Raw genomic sequence first — 27,524 nt, forward strand, 5'->3', positions numbered from 1 at the left:
AAATAAATGTATGAAGTTATTTGTGGTTCAATAGGACGCGTGAATAAATGTAAATGTTCCAGTGTGGAAACAATTTGTGGTACAGCCAAGGCTTTCCACATTTTGAACCAATTGTGTATTTTAATCACAGAAACATTCAAAGGCAGGATACAGAGATGGCGTCAGATGCCCTTTCCTTCTGAGTCAACAGCCGACTGTGTCTGAGCGAGTTTGACAAACACTTAATGGCACTTTGCCTCGTTGAGAGGTTTGGGGTTGTCCGGACCAGCGCTGTTCTTATAATCATATGTCCCGAAGTTGGCCACAGCATCATCAAACAATATCTTTACGCGTTACCAGCAAAATGTACTCACTGGTAATATAGTTTAGATTTAAAATGGTGTTGAGGAGTTTTCTGGGCTCCACAAAGCCAAAGTTACAGCAGTCTGTAATTATGTTGTTGCTTCTCTCACCATACATTTAATTCAACCACTAGATGAGGTATTAAAAACTTGGAAAACACTTGGAGTGTATTTTATATCTTAATGAAGAGCAGTTGTTTCATGGTGAGCTTGAACTCCTAAAAATATTTATTAGTAAGTGTTTTAAGCGGTACAAAAACTTTTGCTGTGCCACAGTCAACTTGATGGTATTTAATCCTACGACTCTTTTGTAGGCAAAGCCCAGCTGTGAGACAAGTAAACTATTATAGTGCCATCTATTAAAAAGCCTCATGAAATATAAAGTTGTTAACTATACAGAGTCTAATTTGGTCCACTGCTGCTATTTTAATCATAGCATGCTATATATATATACATATCATGCGGTAAAACACAGTGGCAAAGGCTTTAAATGGACCAGTGTTTAACCTTACAGCAAGAAGGCAAAAATGCATTCCTGTTGCAGCTAAAAGATTTAGGCCAGATTTTTGAAGTCTGAACAGTCAAGTTTGAACTCTAACCTCCAACACGCAGCTGGCTGTGACAATCTTACACTGAAAGAGACACTTTAAGTGCTCTTGACAAACAGTCTAATTATGGGGCCACAAAATTCCCAGTGCTCATTACATTTATAATGAACAGGGTAAACTAGAGCAGATGTGTCCTAGTGCCTTTTCAATGTGTGTTTGAGCACTGTACCAAGGCAGTGTGAGATTTCTACATGGTCACTCTATATATAAACTTTATCTGCATACATGTACATGAATATAACAAAATATACTGTTTAATCCATAGTAGTATCCAGTAATCTACTCTTTAGTTCTAGCCAATGGTTATGGTATAAAGTTTGAAAGTAGGGCAGAGAAATAGGTTTAGTGCATTCATTTAAAGGAGTAGTTCACTCTAAAATTAAAATTTTATCATTTAAGCCCCAAGGTGAATAATGTCAACGACTTTCTTCTGTGAAACACAAAATTAGATTTTTTTGAAGAATGTGCACAATGTTCTTTCCCATATAATGTAAGTTTTAAGGGATAGTTCACCCAAAAATGGTGAATTCTGTCATTTACTCATTATTTACGCAACTGTTTTGTCCATACAGTAAAACAAGATATTTTGAATAAGTTCGACAGGAGAAAAAAAACGTATACTGGTTGGAACAACATGAGGGTGATTAAATGGTGACAATTTTCATTTTTGGGTGAATTATCCATTTAAGTTGGCTAGTATTTGTGTTCAAAATATACAATATCTTTGCAAATAGTGCGAAAACATACGTTGATGAACCGTTTTCTTCTATTAAGTTATAAAACTGTTTATTACTCATTACAAAATGTTACATAGCAACCTTGAGCGTTACTCCAATCATTGTTGGAGTAAATACATTTCTTGAAGTTTAGTTTCTACTACTAATACATCAAAAAATAAAAAAACAAAAACAAACAAACAAAAAAACAAACAATATAATTGATTACCCCTAGGAGTACTGTGTTGCTTTTCAAAATGTCTCTGTACTTTCCCAAAATCTTTTGTGCAAAGAAATCATGCTTATTTTAATTAAAATTATTTTCTGGCAAGTGTTACACTTCATTTAATACAGATGCAAATTTGACTGCTGTCAGCACTTACAGACCTAAAATTCAATAACAATAACTAAAACAAATTTTAACTGTTAACGATCTTAAACAGAAAATGATGGAAAAGCCTGTGTGTGCTTAACTAAGTGCTCGTAAAATGTTTTTCCCCAAATGCAGTTTTAAATTTCAGTTGTATCTCCTGATAAAAAGTCCTCTGAGTAAACGATCACAAGTGTACACCAGCAAATACAAAACTCACTTTCTGACACTTAAGTAGTCCTGCATTTTATCCTTTCACCATCCCGAAATCGCTCTTTAGCCCCGCAGTTCAGAGCAGTCAGAAATTACAGTAGCGAGTGAACATGATACAAAATGTGTTCAGTCTGTGAAGGTTATGTACAAGCACCTCGGTCCTACATTTGACAAACACATTCCACATTGCTCTGTTGAACAGGAGCGAGTTTGGCTGGGTATGAGAGGAGCTGAAAGGGAGGTCAGCAGAAAGTGGTCAAAGAAGCTTGTGAAGCCTATCTCACAATGTATCACTGACATTTAAGATTCCTTCAAGGAAAGCTTAGTTAGTTTTATTTACATGTAACCGTGTAACACACCGAACTGCAATACTCTGGTCTCTTTTTGCGTCTTTATCAAATGTGATATTTCATTGCTTAACCCTTGTAGGATTGAAAAATAAACATAAAACTACCACACTGTTGCATTTAAAAAAAAATAACAACAACAGCAACAAAAAAACGTACAGTCAAGAGTAATGTGAAAAGGTCCAACAGTTACCCAGGCAGCTCTTGCATTATCGTATCGATAGTGTTTCAGACAAAAGAGCTCTCAGATTGGACTGAAATAGCACTGTTGCATTGCACTGATTTGTCACTCGACTTTCCTTTGGATGCCTCTGTGGACATCATACCCATCTCCGCTTGGGCACCTGTGCCAAGGCAACATGTTTTCGAACAAGACAACTGACACTTTCAAACAGTGCGGTGAGAACAAGCCACAATCAGCCCAGTTGGCCCCTGTTCAAAGAAATGTGCAAATCATAAACTTGAGTGGCAAGAAGGTAATTAATAGAAATAACTGCTCCCGTGTTAAAGCGTTTATAAAACACTGCTATTCGTTGGATACATAGTGTGACCATGCTTGATGGGATTTTAAGGGGAGCATCAAGTCTGAGTTAAGTATGGGCTGGGCACATCCAGCCAGGGAATACAAGACTGCATCACCTAGGAAAGTTTAGTGCTGGGGTGCACTGAAGAGAGTTGAGGGGGACTGAAAGCTGGCTGGGGGTGAAGGGCCGACATGGGGTAGAGGCCAGGGTGCAGAATGTCCCCGTATGAGGTGTCCACTTGGTGCCTGTACATGTGGGCGGGATTGGCGGCCAGGAACTGTCTTTGCATCATTAAGGAATGAATGGCGAAGGGGGGCATGAGTGGTGACAGAACAGCCTGGTTCTTCAAGTACTGCAGTGGATGGGAGTAACTTGGGGTGACGTGGGAGCCCAAGCTCTCACACATGTCCTGGACCTGAGATACAAATGTCCCTGGATACAGCCCTTGGAATAGGTGGGAGTGCAAGGGGATCTTGTGGCCCTCTGAAATGTAACTGTTGATGTGCACTGCGTGAGCAGGTTCTGGTGGCTTCATGGACTCGCTGTCAGCTTCCGGCGTCCTTGGTTTCCCCGGGCCGTCTCTTTGCGTCGAGCAGTGCAAGGGTGTCACAGCCCGGATCTTCTTCTCCGATGGTCCGTTCTCCAAATCCTCAACGCTCCTTTTCAGTGGCCGTGCTGTGCAAATATTCTGCGGGCTGCTTTTTGCACTCAGAATGGGCCGAGCCATCTCATCGATCTTGTAGCTCAAGGTCTCTTCTCCTCTGCCGTTGTGTGATTTCTCCAGAACCTTTGAGTGAAATTCGGTTACCTTTTTAGACGCGGACACGGTCATGGGAGGAACACGACAGGCCCTGGGATTGTAATCTATGCTTGAGCTCTGACTGTTGCATGCTTGAAAGAGAGGAGAGTTTTTAATGTCCTGTTGCATTGTGGGATGTGGTATGCCAGTGAGAGAGGATGAGGAAAGAGGCAGTTTGTGAGGAGAGGATTTTGGGAGACTCAAATCAGTTGGTTGCTCCTCTGTTACCCTTTCTGCAGGAGGTCCCTTTTCTTTCTGACTAAGCCGGGCACAGAAATTCAAACCCACGTTGTCGGGATGCTGACTTGGGGGAAAGCCCTGGGCGGTCTCACAGTCTCGAGGGTAAATGTCTCTGCTAAGATACTTGCTTATCTGCTCCTTGCTCAGGTGGTGCTCAGTTTGTCGGCAGAGATTGTGTAGGTGTGGTGAGGAGTAAAAGTCACTCAGGAAGCTGGGAGCCTGTCCAGGACGAGGCATCTCAGCAGATTTCTCCATGCTGGAAATGGGGTCGGCCCTCATAATGTACGGCTCTCTTATCGGGGTAGGCTGTGGCTGGGGTATTGGTTCTCCCTCACTACACCCTTCTTTCTGAGAGCCCTCTGTTGAGGACCTCCTGTCCTCACTTCCCCTGGATTTGAAGCTCTGAGCATGCTGAATAACTGATGGTCGTTTGATCACCATGTTGGTCTCTGCAGTAGAAGCAGCATGGGAGCTCTGCTGTCCAGCAGATAAGTATTCTGTACTACTGCTGGATAACCTCCTACTGACCAATGGAGGTGGTGGTCCATATGGGTAATTATTAAGCAGTCCTGTTCCACTGACTTGGGACAGCATCTTCTTCTTAGCTAATGGGGACATGATGCCAGGATTACCCCTAGGGTAGAGGAGAGGATTAAAATTGAAGCATGCTTCTTCCTTTTTAGTGGGCTCGGCCCTTTCAGGTGAGATTTCAGGAGATGTGACAGGTTTCTGCTTAATGGTCGGCAGCACCATTCCCACTTGGTTTTGGCCATCTTTTGGCCTAGACTGTTCAATGTTTGCAAGGGCACCTGTAGGTACCTTGTATTCCAGCATCCCATGCTGCCATTGGTCCGGTGTGTGAGAGTTGGGGAGAGGATGACTGTGGTGCAGCGGCATGGCAGCAACAGGAAACACGTCACAATCCTCTGACTTGAGTGGTGCATCATCTTGTGGAAGTGAGGGCAAAACATTCCCATTTGCATGCTCATATGCGTTGTGGAGCACCGGTTGATCTTCATCCTTGATTACTAGCTGCACACCTTCATCTTCAGTAAGAGGACTCTTTGCTTCTCTGTCCATTGGGGTTAAAGCCAGGGACTGTTGGCTATCCTGCTTCTCCTGGAGCTGTTCTGTGTCCTCCATCCCCTACAGACACATAGAAACAATACTTAATGGCACGATAAAACTATGAATATTGACAAGCATACATTTCTAACACCGTTACACCCACACATAAGTTAAGCCATATGATGTGCCCCCAGGTGATACAACTCTGAAAATTTACTAAAAGATGTAGACATTTTGAATTTGTATTTTATTTCATTTTTTTTTTTTTACCTATAATACATTTTAATATAGTTAACATTCATAGCTATATCAAGTCTAGATTCTCACTTCTGCAGTATTTGGAATGTGAATAGGTAAAAAGAGATGGGTGAAAAATTGACGTGCATGTTATTATTCTGTTATACCTCAAAGTAAGCTTCAAGGTCCTTTGAAAGCTCTAAGAGTAGTCTGCTTGTGACTGGGTTCAGCATTCAGTTTCGAGCATGGTATCGATATTATAACCAGTCAGAGAGAGGAGTTCTAACAGCTTTTAGACAGATGGGAGAGGTTGTAAGATAAAATTACAAAATCAAATTATTATCCATGTGTTTGAATTGGACTGTAAAATCTTGTATTTTTAACTGTTGTGTTACTGCTGTAGTGTATCAAAACATGGGATTATGTAGCTCACTCACGGACAGTCCTTAAACTTGCATGCAATGATATGTCAGTCGGCCCAATGCCGGGATCATTTTGACCAGGTGGTTCTGGATGTTCTGATTTGATTTTGAGTGTGAGTAAAACAAACGTGCAGCAGAAACCATATAAACAAACTTGCTGAACAATGCTGTAAGTTAAGCATCTACAAGCTAATGGCCGACGTCAAAGTATTTTGCAAGACACGCAGAAGTTGTGTGCATCCACAGATGACCTTACGCTTAATGCGTACCAGGAGCTGAGGTGCAGGTTTAAAGCTGATGCCTCAATGCTTTCCCCATGCAAATATCTCTTCTGTCCCTTTTTAACACAAATGAGATAAAAGATGAGGCTGTGTAAGCTTTGCATCATTTCAGAGCTGAACAAATCAATTCCAAAATCCTCTAAACGCAGTCTGCTTAAATGAGAGTAGAAAACAAAGTCAGCATGATTGCATAAAAGAGACAACCGACACCTGCTGCCATCCCCGTGATCCAGAGCACGATGCAAGTTTTGCACTTTGGACAAACTTCACATGTCTCTAATGAGCAGATGCTTTCCGGAACTTCAGAGTGGTGACAGCGGTGCAGAAGAGAGGCATGTACCCGCCCATCCATTCATTATCAGTGTTGGAGGAAGAGATGCACAGATGTTTGACATCAGCTGGTGTCAAATAAAAGGCTGCCTCATCCCTTTCACTCCACTTCCTCACTCAACCCAGATGAATGTGTAACTATATGTGAAAAATCGCATGTTCATACTGTACAACACATTACACAGAGATAAATAACTTGTCCCAGCTTGTTTTTGTAGACTTGAAAATAGAATGATTGCCTTGATCTACTATCTGACAGCTTTTGAGCACAATTTCATGGTAATTCATACAGTAGGTCCTAATTTTAGTTTAGTTTCTAAGTTTTTATTTTCTGTTTGCATTTTAATTCTAGTTAAAGTTTTAATGGTTTTATTGTTTCATCATTTTTATTAGTTATTGTTTTTAATTTTTTTTAAACTAATTTTGTAGCACTTCATTTTACAGTCCTGTTCCACATGTACATACTATGTACTTATAGCAATTACAATAACAGTCCTGTTCCACATGTACATACTATGTACTTATAGCAATTACAATAACTGAGTTCTAACTAGGTAATAACCCTGAACCTACACCTAAACCTAACCTTAACCCATGTTGCTCTACCTTATTACATGTATTTCATGGGTAAGTACACATACTGTAAAATAATGTGTAACCCTGTTTAAGTTTAAAAAAAATGTAAAAAATATACAAGCGTCTCAAACGTGTCCCTCTTTTCAAGAAGGGGGATCGGAGGGTGTGCTCCAACTATAGGGGGATCACACTTCTCAGCCTCCCTGGGAAAGTCTATGCCAGGGTACTGGAGAGGAGAATCCGGCCGATAGTAGAACCTCGGATTCAGGAGGAACAGTGTGGTTTTCGTCCCGGTCGTGGAACACTGGACCAGCTCTATACCCTCTACAGGGTGCTGGAGGGCTCATGGGAGTTTGCCCAACCAATCTACATGTGCTTTGTGGATTTGGAGAAGGCATTCGACTGTGTCCCTCGCGGCGGCCTGTGGAGGGTGCTCCGGGAGTATGGGGTCCGGGGCCCTTTGCTAAGGGCTATGCGGTCCCTGTACGACCGGAGCAGGAGCTTGGTTCGTATTGCCAGCAGTAAGTCAGACTTGTTCCCGGTGCGTGTTGGACTCCGGCAGGGCTGCCCTTTGTCGCCGGTTCTGTTCATAATTTTTATGGACAGAATTTCTAGGCGCAGCCAGGGGCCGGAGGGGGTCGGGTTTGGGGACCACACGATTTCATCTCTGCTCTTTGCGGATGATGTTGTCGTGTTGGCCTCATCAGACCAGGACCTCCAGCATGCACTGGGACGGTTTGCAGCCGAGTGTGAAGCGGCTGGGATGAAAATCAGCACCTCCAAGTCCGAGGCCATGGTTCTCAGTCGGAAAAGGGTGGTTTGCCCGCTTCAGGTTGGTGGAGAGCTCCTGCCTCAAGTGGAGGAGTTCAAGTATCTTGGGGTCTTGTTCACGAGTGAGGGAAGGATGGAACGGGAGATTGACAGGCGGATCGGTGCAGCTTCTGCAGTAATGCGGTCCCTGTACTGGTCTGTCGTGGTGAAGAAGGAGCTGAGCCGCAAGGCGAAGCTCTCGATTTACCAGTCAATCTACGTTCCTACTCTCACCTATGGTCATGAGCTGTGGGTCATGACCGAAAGGACAAGATCCCGGATACAAGCGGCCGAAATGAGCTTTCTCCGCAGGGTGGCTGGGCGATCCCTTAGAGATAGGGTGAGAAGCTCGGTCACTCGGGAGGAGCTCAGAGTAGAGCCGCTGCTCCTCCACATCGAGAGGGGTCAGTTGAGGTGGCTCGGGCATCTTTTCCGGATGCCTCCTGGACGCCTTCCCGGGAAGGTGTTCCGGGCATGTCCCACCGGGAGGAGACCCCGGGGAAGACCTAGGACACGCTGGAGAGACTATGTCTCCCGGCTGGCCTGGGAACGCCTCGGTGTCCCCCCGGAAGAGCTGGAGGAAGTGTCTAGGGAGAGGGACGTCTGGGCATCCCTGCTTAGACTGCTGCCCCCGCGACCCGGCCCCGGATAAGCGGTAGAAGATGGATGGATGGATGGATGGATGGATGGGTAAAAAATATAAATAAATAAATAAATATATATATATATATATATATATATATATATAGTTTCATATAAATACACTTAACTTTTAAATACTAAGGGAATGTGCATATGGGACATGGGTATAGAGTAATGATATTTCGGTAGTGATAACTGAAATGTGTGGTGACAACACTAGGGGCTCTATTTTAATGATCTAAGCACATTGTCTAAAGCACACGGCGCAAGTTCACTTAGGACGTGTCTGAATCCACTTTTGCTAGTTTAACGACGGGAAAAATGGTCGACGCGCCAGGCGCATGGTCTAAAAGGGTTGTCCCTATTCTCTTAATGAGTAATGGGTGTGTTTTGGGCTTTACGTGCAATCAGAGTCTCATCTCCCATTCCCTTTAAATGCCAGTTGCGCTCGCGCCATGGCGGATTCGCTATTTACATGACGGAATTTGATATTGGAAAGACTGAAATCTTCTCGAGAGAGGAAACGGATCTGCTCGTGCGTCAGGTTAAAGCTTGCAAGCAGACCATCTACGGGACAAGCCGGATTCCACCATCTTTATGTACACAATAATAATCTTTTACATTGTAATCCTTTTATTTTTAATATTTGTCTGTTTTGTGTGGTGCTGCGTCCCTGTGTGTGTAGTAAACAGTGTACGCTCGTGTTGGACCCGCCTATAGGCGCACGTTACTAACGCGCTCTTTAAATAACAAAACAAAAATTGACTTTAGACCAGGTTTCAGTTGATCAATGGCGCAGTCTATATCTGTTGCCTCAAAATAGCAATGCGCCAACAATGCGCCTGAACACACCTCGTTTTCAGACCAGCATGCTCATGGGCGCAAATGCATTTGCTATTTAAACAACGTGGCGCAGGACGTGAAAATGATAACTGCGTCTAGCTGAAACTAGCAAAAAACACTCGCGTCGCTGCATTGCGCCGGGTGCATGATAGGGCCCTAGCTCACAAATGACATATTCACTGTGAAGCTCAAATGAGAATGAGTCGCTTTCCAAGTAACTATTTGAGAAGACACCTCTTAAACCTTTGACCCTAGGGGTCGATCTGTCTATCGCCCTTTAGACACTTGTACAAGTTAGCAGGAATGTCTTTGGGGCCACAAGCAGCCAGTGACTAGCAGGCAAAATTACCCAGCTGTAATGCGGCGTGACCGCCCGTTGGCTCAGTGTGTGTCATTCAATAGCCTTGATTGTATTTGGTGCCTGAGGAAGGACTGATTTAACAGTGCTTACAATGCTCTGATTCTTACCAGAGCAACGCGCCTATATTTGTACATGCCCTGATTATACTCTACTGACATGCAGGCCCCCGAGACAACTCCCAGCATCTCTCTCTCCAAATATCCTCCCTGAGATCTATAACTCTACTTTAAGTGTTTTTTTTCCCCTCCTTTTTGCGCTCCAGTCTTGTCATATCGGCTCTGCCTCAAACAGAGAATTCCATTTTCATTTTCTGCCTTGTACAATGTTCAATCAATTATCTGGAGAGGCCTTTCAAATTACACAACATACCAGACAGATGAGCTAGGCATGCAGCTGGAAAAGAACCTACAACAGCCCTTTTTGTTTCCACACTATAACCTATTACTCATTTCATGTGAGGTAGAAATGAATACGGACTGCGTAACGGCTTTGAAATGTGTCTAAATTTGACAATTCGAGAGAATTTTTCAAACAGCCCTTTCATCTTTGTAATCATTTGCTTATTCATGTGAAAATAATAACTCAATTTTCATTCCCTTCCACAGCCGTGCTCTCCTTTTTTCATATTTATGCTTAACTGGAAAGACATTTGCAAATCACCATGGATTTATTGGCTTTCAAGGATAAAAATAAGCCCACGGTTTCTATAAGAACACAAATGTGGCATGCAGTGCATATTGGATTCAAAGATGCGATAGGAAATCATTTCCACCACAGCTGCTCTGTGCACAAAAAGGCCTTGTCGATTAAAAAAAAAAAAAAAAGGGCGCACCGTCATGATTTCCCCCACAATTCATCTTCAAATTGATTTGTGGACAAAACTCAGAAGGAGCTTATGGAAAAAGGAACTGTAAGGGAAACCTTATGCTCTGCAGTCTAGAGATTCACCGAAAATAACAGAATCGGGCACAGCGTATAAATCACCTGGAGTTAGTCAGGCAGACAAATAGCACTTGATTTCCATGCTGTTGTGCAGCGGTCAGAGCTTCCAAATCAGCCCAAATAATTATGTTAAAAGCAGCTGCTCCTGACAGTATTATTCTCACATGCTTGTGACAGCTTTTTTATTGAGGAGAGGAGAGGCACCCAGCTTGAAGTGGTCTGTCATGGTTCTTCTTCCAGCCAACTTTTTAGCATGTATTGAATCTGTATTATTATTCCGCGTTTACGACATTGAATACTATGACAGCCCTTAGAAACCTATGGTAGAAATTTGGCATGCTGGGCTGGAAGAGTGTTCATATGCCAGAATGTAGATTCTCTATATGTTGCTTTTAGACAGATTAAACACTCAAAGACTGACCAGCTCTGGGACTTTAGCTGAGATGTCCATTTCGTTCCGAGGCACCGGTTTCTGTTCATCCTTAGGGCGCTTGATGGCCATCATCTTTGTCTTGACAATGGCCTCCTGGACACTGCCCTCCTGTTTGCGGGGTTTGACCGGCGGAAGGGGTTTGTCCTCCTCTCCTTTAGTAAACCTCTCATAGGGTAGGATGAGCCTGAGGAAAAGTAGGAAGTGATACAGGTTTAGTGGAATCAGACCGATTCATCATCTGTTTGCACTTCTATTACTTTACACATTCCTGTCTTCTTCCTCAACTGATACAAAATAATAACTGATAGCGTTGTTTCCTGTTGGCTTTATTTGTTATCCTAGACAATCTGTGGGATTGACTCATGCATGACATAAAACAAAAATAAATGTGTCTCCTTCCTATGAACCGAAACTGAAAATATTTTTGGTTACAACAGATGGCTGTTTCTTCATATGGGCACTTTTGGCCCTGTGGACTTATAGGAATGATATTCCCTTAACTGTTTACTAAAAACTTTTTTAACCAACATTTAACAAATGTAATTTCCACAACATCTCAAATCCCCATTCAATATGTGGAAGAAATTACATTATAAACGTACTCCTATGTCTAATTTCATAGCTAGCATTTTAATATAAATATTCCTAATGAAATAGTTTCACATTTTTTGCATACTTTTACAAAAATAGTGTTTTGTAAAATGGCACACATTTACTAAAAAGTAATTAGTAATATTTTATTACTAAAAATAAAATAAGTTTTAGAGTGTAATGTTTTAAAGTCGGCATGAAATGAAAATTTTACCCTATTTTTAAATACATGTTATTGATCTTGTAAACGATGCGTTGATTTATTTTTTATTTTTTTTATTTTTTTGACCATGATTTTTTTTTATGGTCTGTTCACCACAATATGAAAGAAAAGATCAGTTGCTACTTTTGTTTCATTGCACTTTAAGATAGAAACTCTTGGTCAAGGGTACAAAAATAACATTTGTGTAAAAAGGCCCAAATAAATAATAAATTCATGTTTAAAGTTTACATGACAGTTTAAAGTTCAGATTTGTTAGTAGAAAAATCAGCAAATGGGACATAAAAGTGCCTGTAGTTGAAGGAACACCCAGCTATGAACACTTGAATGAATGATTACACAAGCAAATGCCTAACCACAATGAGGCAAATAGGGGACAGATTGTGGATAATGGGCTTGATCCTAATGAAAATGTACCTTTTTTTTTTTTTTGCATTGCACCACATCATGTCAGATCAGCACCATCCAGAAAACTAAGACAGAAGACTAATGAAATCAAAGCCAAGATGACAGCAGATATGAAATTATGATTTACTTGAGAATGGAGGTACACAGCAACATGATCTGCCTTTCTACTCTTGTAGCTTGGAAGTTTTTATAATGTGTCTGATGTGATAAATGAGTCTGACTGGGAACTGTTGAAGGCATGCGGAATTAAAAATATCTACTGTAATACACCGGCTGTAATCCAGTACATTTCACATCTTGTGCACCACGATACACGAATGCAAAAGAAGAAAGAAGCGGAATCCATCAACATGATGGAGACCGCTAAATGCAAAAGACTGCTCTATTACAATTATATTATTATAGTTGTTTTTTTTGTTGCTACATTTTCCCCTTCAATTCTCTTTATCATTCTCTCCATTCCTGTTTAATAAGATCCGGTGGTATCTCAATAGGGATTTATCTCTAGTTTGTAGCCGCGTGTTTATTCAACGGCGGGATGTTCGGGGCTCTCGGAGGCGGGACGCACTGAGCACGCTCAGACAGGGGCTGTGCGGGAAAACTATGCCGGCTGAGGTTTGGCGGCCGGCCAGCGGCAAAGCTAAGCAGGAGCCCAGAGGGAACATTCATCTTCAGATCCCATTACCAAAAGAGTTTAAACATGTTACAGCTGCTAAAAGTGGAAAACTGCTCGGTCCGCGCAGTCAAATCAAAATAGCAGGCAGCTGCCAAATACCTGATTCCCACTGTAATGTTTCACTTCATGTTTACATAATGGAGGTATAATAATGCACACAATGACTTATCTTGTTCACAGCTAATCCTCAAAAATCTCCCTCGTCTGGAACTAAAAGAGTTTTTTTTTTTTTTTAAACCCCCATAGATTCCTTAGTGAGCTTTAAGCTGGTCTTATGACAGCCTGATTTCAAAGTGCAAAAAACAATGTTATATTTACCTAATATTCTCTTCCGATTGGTGGAGAGATAATTGGTATCAGATGTGACTGTTTAAACTTGCCTATTTATGTCTGAGTACTTTTCTTATGTGAGAGAGAGTTGAGATAAGAATGGAAATAGCCCTCTGTCACAAGGTGAGAAGTCAGGGAATAAATCATGACGAATATCCCCACTCATTCTTGCCACATGGCCATTTATGGGAATAACAAGTCACCGTTCCCTTCCCATTTCAGTTCACAGAGGAAAAAAAAAAAAAAAACTGTAGAAAATCTTCCCTTACAAGTTAGGCTGTGGAGTGTTTCCTCAGAGGAAAATGTTTTTAAGAGGTTGAGGGCGTCTGTGAGATTTGAAATCTTTGTTATTTTCATTGAGCTCAGCAGCTGGCAGATAGACAGCAGTAAAACTCTATTTCATACAGCCAGTGAAGGGCACAATGCCAAGAACAGGAAATATGCAATTAAACATCCCTTTATATGAGAGAGAGAGAGAGATAGAGCAAAGTAAACACGAAGATTTTGTTTTAACATTGGTAGGGATACAGATACACACACACACACACACACACACACACACAGCTAATTCTGCAGTCTTTATGTATTCAAGGTTTTCCTTGCCAATCTTTAGAGTATTATGTATTATGGCTGGATCGATACAAAAATGTTGGCTTGGGTACAACACCAGCCCTCTGGTTCCTCTGCACTGATACTAAATTGATACCTTAGGCAATAAATCAAAATTTAGTGGTGACAGGTAAAATAAAACAATGTCAATAATGTCATCAATCGCAATTTTTTGCCGTTTGTGAACATATCAGAACAATCAGTTCTTTTTAAAGCAAAGAAAACAAAACAATATGAAAGTGTTCTGTAATTAAATTTGAAGACACATGTAATGGTAATATTTCATGCATTTTGAGCTTGATGCAGAATGTTTTGGCCCTCTAGTGGTTAAAAAACAAAACATCATGCATTTTGTAGAAGGACATTGTTTTGGTTGTGCTTCGGCCCTGCGTGACTGAGCGGATAAATATGGCAATTTATCTGTTCCTTTTGAGTCATAAAAACGCCATCTCCGCGTCATTTTAACAACATTTCAAATCCCTCAGCTCTCGCCATCTACGAAAAGCGAAGCCAATGTTGATTCTTGTTTTATTACGAGCTCTTTCGCGTTCTCTCTTTGCCAGCAGACTCTCCTCTGTTCTGCGTTTTAAAAAAAACGTGTGATTCCCCTGAGCAGGCATGTGATCAGATAAAGACAAAAAAGAAGAAAACCCTTTATTTTTATTAATAAAAAACATTATCAAATTAAAAAAGATATAGCTTATATTGCAATAATACAGGCTATTGTACTGTAAAATTAAAAAATAGAGTATTTAATAATCATGATAATAATATATTATATTATAATACAATATACAGTATGATTTAATATAAGTATTAATAGTTATTATTATTACAATATTAATAATAATAATAATTATAATTAATTTATTTTACAGAACGACAGTAAAATTACAATACTAACACATTTATGGTTGTCTTAATTTCGTTGTTAAACCTCAAAACTGAAAACGCAGTGCTGTTACAGTACACTGAAACATGCAGCGCGTCAGTCAATATTTTTATATAATTACAACCGTTGCGATTTGATGATTTGCACTCAGCCATCTCACATTCTCACCACCGTGCATTGTCAAAATTCATAAAGTACAGCTTCAGCTGCAATTTTTACTTTCATTTGGCACTCTGAACCCTGGCTAATATGCTAAAAGTGTCCCGCAGATGGTGCTGCCACTGTTAGATGTACTACTAAATGTACTAGAAAACGTAACATTTTGCAGTTTATTTAGTAATTGTTTAAGGCCATTTCACGATTTCAATCATCATACAGCAACCAGCACACACTCCCACACCATACACGTGTCAAAGTAGCCCAGCAACTTTTCACTATTTATGGATATGACGAGATACACACAGACGAGTACACAAGGTCTAAAATATAAACGCTTATAAGAGGCTTACCATAGTGAATCAGGGTAAGACAAAAACACGTTTTGGAAGGAAGGTTGATGGTGTATTGACTTGATGTTGTTAATTTTGAACAAAAAAAGTTAGTGTACCTTTAAATTCCAAGCTTGACGAAAGGGAATGTAATTTTTACATGTAATTTGATTTCATAAAATAATGTTAAATGTAAAACTTTATACTTATTTTTTTATACTGATACTTATTGCTGTTTTTTTGCTTGTTGGTTTATATTTTTTCTGCATTGTTGCCTAAAACTTTGTGTGCAATGAAGTATAAAATAACATCATTTGACAGTGAATGAAAACACGATACACACAATAGTTATATTAGATTCAGTAGTTATATTACATGCAATCCTAAAAAGCTGGCAGACAGAAAGCACATCAAGGACAGGAAGTAGGTGTTGCAAGAAAAGACCAAGACCACTGACAGGGCAGGCCTTCAAAATAAAAATAAACAAATGGAAAAAGGAAAATGCACCATTTTGTCACAAATGGTGTGGTGGAATACATTTCCCTGGGAAATGAACCAAGAACCTCTTTGATGGTCTGAACGTGTACTCACTCTGGGAGTACAAAGAATAACTTGAAGTGCCACAAGAGCGATCCATTTACAGGACTATTTCCCCTCATGTGGCTGGAAACGAGGCTCATCCCCCTTCCTGTCCCCATCCCAAACATCTCTACAAAGAATGAATACATCCGTGAACCCGAGTTTAACCGAAAAGGATTGCTGCCAGTAATGTGCGAGTGTCATGCTGAGTTTTCTTCCCCATCAGATTTCACTTGTCAGTCCATTACAACTGTCTAAAGCTTCATTGAAGACAGACCACTTCTGAGACCATGGGATTCCTCTTTGCATCTTTTTTCTTTTCTCTTGCTTCTGTATATATATTTTTTTGACTATGTAATTATATTTTGCCTCAATAAAAACCTAATATCAGGCATATTTGCAAATGCAGGTGTACATTTTTCAGCAAACAGATAGATTTGAACACTCACAAAAACATTTGCATCCCCTTTTAGAGCAGCCGCAAAGTCATGAAAACGAATCAGGCTACATTTTGAGAGCTGTCTGTAATCATAAGCTCTGCTGAAGTTATTTTAGTTCCTCTATTCAGCGCACTGACTGCAATGGTTCATTTTTAGGCCAGATCAACATGTTTTGCAGCCTCTGGCTGGGCTCAGGTGTTCTCAAAGCCTCTGTCTAAGAGCAGCCCGCTACTGTGATACTGCTTATTTATATGAGGGCTCTGCATTTACCCATCACCACCTGCAGATTGAGTTGTGCATACACTCACATACGTATGCCACTTTTCAGGCTTCCTGTTACGGCTCAATCAGAGAAAGCAGATCAGGGATGGAATATTAACAGGGTTTATATTAGAAAATGATAGTTGATGTGCTGCAAAGGTACTGCAGCCACATATTTTCTCCATCTGGCTACAATAAAATGTTGCATTGACTGCTATTCATTTTATCTGTTAAATAAGCAAGACGATGTTGAATAAAATTATTTTGGAAATACACTACTAGTCAAAATTATTGTTTTTGTAAAAAAAATCTTTTGTAGCATTACACATGTCTTTACTGTCTCTTTTGATCAATTAATGGATCCTTGCCAAACAAAAGTCTTTACCACAAAAATACTAAGCAGCAAAAACTGTTAAGAGTGATTAATTATTAAGCAAAATCAGCATATTAGAATGATTTCTGTAGGGTCATGTGATACTGAAGACTGGAGTAATGATGCTGAAAATTCAGCTTTGCATCACAGGAATAAATTACATTTTATAACGTATTAAAATAGTATAATATTTCACAACATTACTGTTTTAACTGTATTTTTAACAAATAAATGCAGCCTTGGTGAGCATAAGACTAAAATTCTTTCAAAAACATCTTAATGATTCTAAACTCTGACTAGTGTACGTCCTCAAATTAAGAATAGGAATGAAACGTAAAGTCCATCAGTATATGTATGTTCTAAAGTGGTCCGAAATCGAACTTTTAAAGTGCATGTAAACAAACAATGCAACATGCTGTTTGTTTGTTGCAGATCCTCTGCCATGATAGCGATAAAGAGCTGTTAGAGAACCTGTCCTTGAGCAAAGTACTTACCCCAGACAGCACAATCAAGTTGAACTAAAAAAATTCCCTGAACAAATGAATCATTTAGTTTAGAAAACTAGACCTGGGTTATGTGTCACCTTGAGCCTGTTCAAAAGAATCTTATAGACCACAAAGGCAGCAAAAACATCATTTCTAGGGACAAACACTTTTTATAGCCCTTTAAAGTGCTGCAATTAATATGAACACCTGAATTTGTCCACAAAAAATTCAGTCACAATGTGACTTTGCTGTGCTGTCATTAATTCAGATGCATAATTGCTTTACGAATCGTGAGGAGAATAAAGCTTGCTTTATAATGTGGGCCGATGAGGGCATCATCACAGAGATAGCAGCCTGCTGGAAACTGCGTCGGTATACGCCTGTACGCTTTTGTCTGCACGCACTTCTCTCTGTTGGGAAGACTGCTGAGTGGGTAATATGATTGTGTTGCAGCATCCCCCCCCCCCATCTTTATATAACACTAATTTCCATAATAAGAAACTCAGAGAACGCCGGACCATTAAAATTAATCATACTTAAAGAACGCAACAATTATACAAAGACCAGCATTTATGCTCCGCCGAGGTGCTGTTTTTCCTGCCACCCTTGCCCGGGGATGTGTTCCACATAAGAGACGTGGGCCACTGGAAAGTGGTGCTTATAAAAATCAAGTGGGGCAAAGAGTAAATGCAGATGTGATCGTGGTAACGGAGGCCCGGCTTACGTAACTGTTACTGGAAGTTGATGTAAACGACGAGTGGTGTGTTACTTTCTAGCAGGGTGCTGTAGGAGACACATTAGAAGATTGTAATCTACAGTTTTGTGTTTTGCAATTTCCTGAGCAGCGGTGGCTGGTGGGATTATGGAGGAAGAAGCTGTGTTGAGGTCAGTGGGGCTTTCCTGCATGGAGAACTGGCATTTCTGCATGTAATAGGGGAACCGTAAAGTACCAGCACTTGCCAGCCTTACAACTTCATTTGCTGAAACCTTAACCGCAACCACATGACCAGGGCGGAACCGAAAACCCTGCAGGCTTGCGGATGAGGACAGAAAACTTGGTCAATATTAGACACTGACTAGTATTGAGGCTGTGCGCAGCAGTATGCAATTGCACAGATGGATGGTATTGAAAAGACACCTTTCTAAATTTGTTCGACAGACCTCATTACAACAACCAGCTGAATTGCTCTGAATATAACTCTGTGGTGTGAATTGAAACTACTTAGACACTGAATTGAAACTTCTTGAGACATTTAAGGAGTAACTATGTTTCTAGAAGTCCTTAGGAGAAATTAAAATAGACACATATGAGTCAACTGTCGACATACAGCAAGAGTATAGAGCTATGAAAATAATAAACTCAAATCATTTCATTTTTTTTTTTCAATTTCACTAATTATTTCAATATTTTACTCAACACAGGCTCATTGGAAAAAGGTGCCTCTACCTATATTTTTGCAAAAACGTATTCCTATACATTCATTTCACTGCAGTTTCCAGCTGAAATGACCACTAGTGGCTTTAAAACACCCACAACTTCTATTAATTTTCACACAAATTATGATTACGGGGCAGATTATTGATTAATAAGCTTGTATTTTTGCACAAATACTATGCAACTGTATGACCTCAAAACACTTTTACCGTAGTGCATTTGAAAACTAACCAAATTTGAATTTTTATCACATAACCAGCACCATATGAATGGCTTTTCTAAAGTAGTAAACTTGCTCGCGAAAGAGCAGTAACCTTTTAGCGGCACTCATTGGACATTTCATTTACAATTTGCTGCGATATGTACAACCACCAATGCAATAAAACATTATCAGATTCACGTTCATCTGTTTATTGCCACTCACTCACTTGGCATTTCACAGCAAAATGAGCAAGAATCAATGAAATATAATTTGACAAATGTTACAACAGGCATTTTTTCCAATGAGCTTGGGTTGAATAGGTCGACCGACTGATCGGTTTTGCTGAATAATCGGCACAGATAACCGATTGCTGTAACAAAAATCCATACCGATAGTTTTTCCGGGGCGAATCCCTTGCTGGAGCGGGCTGAGAAAGGTGAGCTGTCATTATACAGTACGAGAGCGGCCTCTAGAGGCGAACTAAAAACTGTCACGACGCCTCGTGGAGTTTGTTTTGACACGCAAGGCGGCGCGCTGCACAGAGAGGGACACTGCTGTATAAGTGGAGAACAGCAGTATGTTTGCTGTTAAGGGTTAAGAGAATGCTAACATTAGTAGTACCTCAAGTCACAATGTGACAAAAATACACGCAAGCCCGACCGAAATGTTTAATGTCACGATTGTTTCCATCTATTTGCATTAGTTTATTTCCAGCTGGTCGCTTTTACGCATTCGCTATGCAGCAAAGTTGCATATTTCCAGCTAGAGACATGAGAAAGCAAACTGTACAGTCATGTAGCCGACAGAAACATTAACGTCACTGTAATACATACTTTATTTTTTTGATAAGATAATCAAGTTTTCTAAAATAGAATCAAATAAAGTGTGAGAGGATACATAAAATATACATATGTGTCAATTTAAATGCTATGGCTTTTGTGTAGATATTTAAAGATGGCCATCTGTAAGCATGACTGTTTTAATTTATATGAAATTATGTGAACACTTTTTAATAAGAGTCCATTTGTAACATTAAGTAAGATTAATACAAGTATTGTTCATTGTTAATTTCATCATTTACTAATACTTTTTTTACATTTTAAAGTTGTTTCTCTTAACATTAGTTAATGCACTATGAACTAACATAAATGATCAAGGTAAAATGAATATACTAGTATTTAAAAAGTACAGTACATTTTCATGGTTCAGGACTGTTGTTAAATTTTTTTAATAAATTCAGCACAATTTAATGTGTCGTGTTTGCTTTCATTCAGTATCTATTTTAAAAACTATCCAACCTAGTAATTGGTAAAATCCACTATCAGTCGAACTCTACAAATAACTTAATTTTTCAAATTGGTAAAGTTCATATTGAAATCTCTGACTTTTGATAGCAGACTTTGGAAAATGGCCAATCTAAGAACAGTTTGAGACTTTGAGATACAAGCGCGCTATTATTGAGTTACTATAATGGAACCAAAAGTGTAATTTAATTTCTGCCAAATTTATCTCTGGTATATATAAAGATGTTCTGTGAAGAGTGAGTCATTCGGGCTGGGAGATATTTTTCCGTTTTCTTTCTAACTCACAGAGCAGATGACTAATATTTAACATGGCACTCCTGTGAGCGCGGATGCCGCTATTAGAACAACATCCCGCAATCAATACTCCGGTTTCCTCTGCCCACTGAAAGAGCTCATACACAAATAGATCTGTTGATTTACATAAGCATTACATAATCCAATAGAATTGCATTTGAAGAATAACATTTGGACATTCAGTGTTGCCATAGCAATGGAAAAATATACAAGTACCAATGCATCAGAAATACAGTGCGAGTACAAATATACCATTGTATCGTATTATGTAAACCGACGCTTGATAGACGTGGGTGGCTTCAAGTTTTAAACAAGTATTAAATCATTATTAATGTGATTTGATTCCAGTAAATTTCAGTGCATAAAGTCTCTCAGCACAAAAATAAATATGACAGCGGCAGTATTTGGGGGAATCTCATGAAACATGTCAAGAATGTTCAGAATGTCATATTTTTATTGTCCCATGCCGTGCACAAAGATAAAGAAAACCTATTTTAGCACCTTTTTTGACATTTTCATTACAGTTGCAGCACATTTCTCCCCTCAATTTTCATTATTAGTAATGGAAAAAGAGATTTTATTTATTGAGCATTAATTATTTGATTGATTCATTTATTTTTTGATTGCGTATTATTTGTGTCATAGTAGCATTTGTTGTGCTGCCTTTCATTTATACAGATTAAAAAATAATAATAAAAAATGCTAATAAATATATTTACTTTATTTTAAATTAAAATATTACCTGTTAACATTACTAATTAATTAGCAATGAAAAAGTAGATCAATTTGTGCAAACTGCAAAATATCTTAAGAGTGCTATTTGTTTCTTTTTGATTTTGGGACAAAATGTGACCTTGACTGATTTTTTTTTCCCTCCATTGTGGTGGCATTATTTTCTTCAGATCAATTTTTCTACAGGCTCAGCACTGTTCATGATGCACTTCCGATTCTTGGTCACAAGATGGCGTAATACCCAGCTGTGACAGGCCCACAAAACAGGAAGTAAAACATTACAAAGAATCACAACCTCAACTGTTTCAAGTCTATTTTTAGCCCGTTTGTCTTTTGAGTGCTCTCGCTCACAGAGAGACGCTCTCATCTCGCTCGGCACCCTTCAGGCCACATACCGAAATAACTAAGACAAATGGTTGTTGACATCAACAATTTCATTTTCTCATTCATCTCATTCCACCGCTTTGGTGTTGGGGAGACGTGCCCGGGATCCGACATTACTGCTTATTAAACAAGCCGCCTGATGGAGCCTTAAGTTTACTTCCACAAAACTGGCCCTAATGAGTGCTTGTCGAAATGCCACCAACCGTAAATTCTGACCGCAGCCGCAGTAGACGACACACACAGCTAGATGGCAGTTCAGCAGGTTTCCAATGACAAACGGACGTTAAACAAACAACCGGAGGCCTGTTATTGGACATAATAGAGGTTACGGCCGAGAAAACCAACCTAAAACCAGCACGTTCATAATCACATCTGTACGAGCTGGGATTGAAGGGGGAATAATGTGAACTTTTTCTGCTTTTCTCCAGAGGGTAAAACTGTGAATTAATCATAGAGGCAGACTGGGAGAGGGAATGTAAGCTGTGTGTGAGAGAAAAAGACATTGTTCCCCAAGCTACGCAGGACGCCCGAAAGGTTTTGTTGAGAAGTCGACCCTTGAACTAATCCAGATTCACACAGTTAAACAGCGAGAAGGAACGCCAAAGCTGGCCTTTTGTCATTCCTGGCCTTTAGACCTTAAATTACCTCACTCACTCCCTTCAGGCTAAAACCCATTAACTTTCAAAAGCCAGCTTTAATTATTAAACGTTCTAAATAATGCCCGTGTTTTTGTAGTGTATGTGGTTTGTACAGAGACATCCTCCCTGCAAAACATTTGATTGTTGGAATTGGTTCTGTGATGCGGCTGAAATGAAAGCCACATTCCTGGGTAGTGATTTAAAGACATTAAATTAGAGGCCTGAGCTTGAACGCCGCTCAATCTTTAGCCCAAGATAAACACAGCACTTATTCTCTCAGTACAATGTGAAGTGATAAAGCATAAATAAGCCATACATGGATAAAGAAACGACATCAACATGGTGGTTGTTCCAAAACAACGCATTAGAAAAAGCTTTTAAACTCCACATTATAAATACTCTGGGAAACGGAGCGTGCAGAAGTACAGGACAGACCTTAAGACCGACGTGTCTGATATGGGTCGGTGACACAGTGCAGACTTTCCAAACTTTGCAAACACTTTGTTGTCAATGTCTTTAAGAGAAATGTTAGCTGACAATAAAGTGACAAGCAATAAAAGCCATCTTTTTTTGTGTGTCCTAGCCACAGCCACGACCATGACAAGCATCAAGTTTGATAACAGTATATGGTTTCTATTTCTGCTGTGTTGTGATGGGAAGTGACTTTTCTTTATATAAATTTTACCAATTCTAATACAACAGCAAAACCGATAAGCCATCGAACACACTTCATTTAAAATGTTAGATTAAAATGTATTGATATTTTAATATTTAACTTTTTATTTAACTTTTAATATTTAACGATTGGAATTTACCCGTGTGGATTAACCGGCAAAATACCACGGACGAGAATCTATCAACCGCATTATTAGTCTGTTTTCTGAAGCTGCTCGATATATTAAAACCATTTAAAAATCATAATATAGCATAGTGCTATATATGCTGAGATTCAGTTAAATGAATATATGCGCTGCAGGTTTCAGAGTGAAGCGCGGCCGTTTACACGTTTCTTTTTGTTTTGTTAGGACTACACCACTGGTCCACATGTTCTTTTTCAAGAAATTAAAGTGGCTGTAACATTTATATTGTAAAGATGTGGCCAAATATTAAAGATTAAGTGGACATTTGAATTATATGCTGTTTGGCCAATGTTTTGATCTGCTGTAAAATGTAACAACAACAATCACAAGGCCATTGGTGTCCTCTGCAGACATTTTCTTATATGTACTTAAGTTGGTTGTTTATGTTATGCATATTACATTACGTATTTTAACAGTGTTTTTTTTAATGAAACCAAATGACTACTTGCTTTTGAAACTTTATTTGAACCATTATTATTGCCTTATTGTTATTATACAAGTATTTTAAGTTGACTTAACTTAAAAAAGTGAGGAAACCAGTTGCCTTAAAAATATTAAGTAATAAACTTCATGCGTAATTGAAAAAATTAAGTTATGTGAACTCCATTACGCATGAAGCTTATTTACTTAATAATTTTATGGAAACGGGTTTCCTCACTTTTTTTTAAGTTAAGTCAACTCATCACTTTTTATAGTGTATAATATACCTTTCCAAGACAGCCATGTTGAATAATAGCCACATTATTATGTACTATAAAAGTTAGTCAGTCAGACAGCCCTCCTGTATCGAATCTTCTAATAATATTTTAAAATGCAATTTTTGTAATAAAGTACCTAAGACTATTATCTTCATTGAGAAACATTTTTGCTGACAACGGACTGGTGCTGGTTGAAACTGTCACATGTCTTGTTAAAGAAAGAACACGATGGAATCTTAGCAGGGCAAATGAGCCTGTAAATTGACATGCAAATTGCGATGATAAACTAATTAGATCAATCAGGGATTTAATTAGGTTTTGTCAGCTTTCACAACCACAATGTCACACCAACACTCCTTTCCACTTGGTAAATACAGGCAAATGGTGTAAATACAGATAAACGGCTAATCATAAATAGATGTGGATCAATGATTGGCATTTCTAAGAACCCAAATCGTTATCGTCTGACATTCAAGAGAACTCGTAGCAGAGATATTGTTGGATAATGCAGTGCATTTGCTAATGATTTGAGGGATAATAAATGCATACTGCTATTGTTTACTACAGCTGCAGTCTCAAATAAGCGCCGATCTCTCAGGGGACAAAAACAGCTGATGCAATACTCCCTGGGAAAAAGCCTTCTTTCAAAGCCAGATCATTAAACTTCACTTAAAGGGCTTGCATTAAAATCTGTCATACTGGGTAGAGGTTCAAGGATGAGGTCTGTGAAGCGTGGCTTGGTTGAATTTAGAGCAAACATTAATTCTAGGGGGGATACAGAAATCAATAATCAAGAACTGCGAGGTTCTTGCATTGTACTATAAATCCCACAATGCAACGGCTATGTTTGGAATAGCATACTAACATACAGGTACTAAGTATTTCTACCATATGGAGATTACAAAATGTGCACATTTTCTCTATGCATGACCAACAAATGTTACACAAAATTGAATTTCCATTATAATAATAATAATAATAATAGATCATTTTATTTCCAATATAACCATTAGATGACATTCGTTATGTTAAATATATGCAACATGATATGCTGTTTAAAACTTTACAATAAGGTTCATTATACATTAATGTATTTACTAACATGAGCTAACAATGAGCAATACATTTGTTACAGTTTTTATTAATCTTTGTTAATGTTAGTTAATAAAAATATTGCTGTTCATTGTTTGTGCATGTTAGCTCACAGTGCATTAACTAATGTTAACAAATACAACATTTGATTTTAATAATGTATAAGTAAATGTTGAAATTAATATTAACTACGATTAATAAATGCTGAAGAAGTATTGTTCATTCGTAGTTCAGGTTAACTAAGGTAGTTAACTAATGTATCTTATTGTAAAGCGTTACCAAACATTCTTTGTTGCATAAAGCATTCACATTGTATGCAGTATACAGCATTTCCTAAAAGGTATTCAGTAACTAGTAGGTTAGCATTCCATTTCGAGGCAATGAATGCACCTATCAGTCGTTTTTTTATATTTGTAAGATAATATTTGTACTGCAAATATTTTTCAAACATTATGCAAATCTGCATGAATCCTGAATTGGTTAGTTCTGCAGAGCCGAGTGCATCGAGAAATATCTGTAGAGCTTTTTGAAAAAGGGACAGTAGAAATTCACACGACAACAAAATGAACCTCAGCGATAGAGGGACTAAAGTTGCATGACAAGGTTTATGGAATGCTGTTATCTGCAGAGGCATTCATAATCAGAACATTTTTGGAACAAAGATCTCTCTCTCTCTGGGAAGAGGAGGATTAAATAAATAAGCATGGGCCAGATTGATCAGTGCCACTGACCTATATAATTAAAAGGCAGAGGGGGGGGGAGTGGAATGCTGCAGTATCTCTCAAGGTTATTGATGTCATATTTTATGACCTAATTTGTAATCTACATTTGATTCTCTTCCCCCACAACAAACATAGTAGCCAAAAGCTAATCAGATAATACAGTAAATACCATTAGCAGCAGTTGGAGAACACTCACCCTAAAACCCTTAAGCCGTTTCAAGCTCGTACAACTTTATTTCTGCTAAAGAACACAAAAGGTACATTTTTGAAGAATATCCTGGCTGCTCTTCTTCATACAATAAAAGTGAATGACAAAATTGCCAAAAACGCATTATAAAAGTCATCCATAAAACACATGCTCTATATTTCAAGTCTTCTGAGGAATAGGCAAAAATGATGTTGTAATTCTTTGATAACTTGTTAACGTCAATGGAATCTTTTTTAGCCCGCAAAGCTGTCATATGATTTTGTAATTGTAACACTTTTATTGTAATTTTCTGGAGCATAAACATTTCGTTATGGAAAAGCCAGTACATTCTTCAACATTTCTCAGGCTTGGAATGACATGATTTTTGGGTGAGCTATTCCTTTAAATATTGATTTTCATTTGAGTTACAGCCATGCACCACATGATCGAAATCCATCTTCATGCCTCATTCATGACTTTGCAAGCTTTCTTTAGAGTGCCTTCTTTCTAAGATGAGTAATTCCACACAAAGTCAGTTCAGTCGGCTGCCCTTCAAAGGGTGGGGAAGTGCTTGACAGAAATCTTTTAAGAACTTATCATTTACCCTGAGTAGAGAGGGAGGAAAAGAAAGACACACACAGACACACACACACAAGATCAAGGTATGTTCGGCTTGTTTTGCAGGAGTGAGGTCACTCATAAAAAAAGAGAAAAAAAAAACTAATCTCCGACATCTTTATTCCATCTGTGGCAGGGCTGCACTTGGCATCGGCCCTGCAAAAGGACACCCAATGAAAAGCCACTTGAGCTGGGCTCCAATGAGCAGAGCTTGTAGCCGAACAATAGGTAGCTCGTCCCAAAACCGAAGACGGTGAAGCGGCCGCAGATAATGCTTGAACGGCCTTTCACTCGCAAACCACGTACAGAATGCCTTCATTTGCTGGGCAAATTAATTCAATTAATTACTCTTGGTAGCAGCTGCACAAGCAGACACATCAGCACATCCCTGACTGTTTGATCAAGGTTATAACATCGAATTTTGGCAGCCTATTATTCATTGAACAGATACATTATTGGTGGCTATTGACTCAGCACTAAGTTTGAAGGTTGAGCGCTGCCAGGAACACAATCCCTGCCAACTCCACCTGCCCGGGCCCCACTAAAGCCCTCGATGAGCCAGACGGAAGAAAGAGACATGTCACACAAACCTTAAAAGGTCAAACTGGATAGCTTTCAGAGCAAATACAATAACAGTGTCTCCTCCTGCCTCCGAACCTTTAAGAATAAGCAGTAAGCACAAACCCATGCCAAAACCTGCCCTACATGCAGCATTTCAAACAGTAGTTCACAAACACAAGCATGACCACTGTCTTATATCACTATATGAGTCATTTTTTATCCATTTAATTTTATTTATTTATAGTAATAATCAAACTAATTTAAATATATATATATATATACACAAAGCAGTGATATCTAAGTGGGTGAGTTGTTTACTTTTTAATTAGTCTTCCCATTAAC

General features: G+C 39.1%; 1 protein-coding gene across 1 annotated transcript in view; it reads right to left on the reverse strand.

Annotated features, from left to right (window-relative positions):
- Positions 1-1,715: 1,715 nt before the first annotated feature.
- Positions 1,716-27,524, reverse strand: part of arid5b (AT-rich interaction domain 5B) — a 110,836-nt gene continuing 85,027 nt past the window's right edge. The window contains exons 9-10 of the mRNA XM_084135296.1: positions 11,092-11,287; positions 1,716-5,304 (exon numbers count right to left, since the gene is read on the reverse strand). Coding sequence (XP_083991422.1) covers positions 3,235-5,304; positions 11,092-11,287 — 2,266 coding nt within the window. The 3' untranslated portion in view covers positions 1,716-3,234. The remainder of the gene's footprint in view (positions 5,305-11,091; positions 11,288-27,524) is intronic.

The sequence above is a fragment of the Abramis brama genome (assembly GCF_963993115.1).
Source record: "Abramis brama genome assembly, chromosome: 14".
Lineage (NCBI taxonomy): Eukaryota > Metazoa > Chordata > Actinopteri > Cypriniformes > Leuciscidae > Abramis > Abramis brama.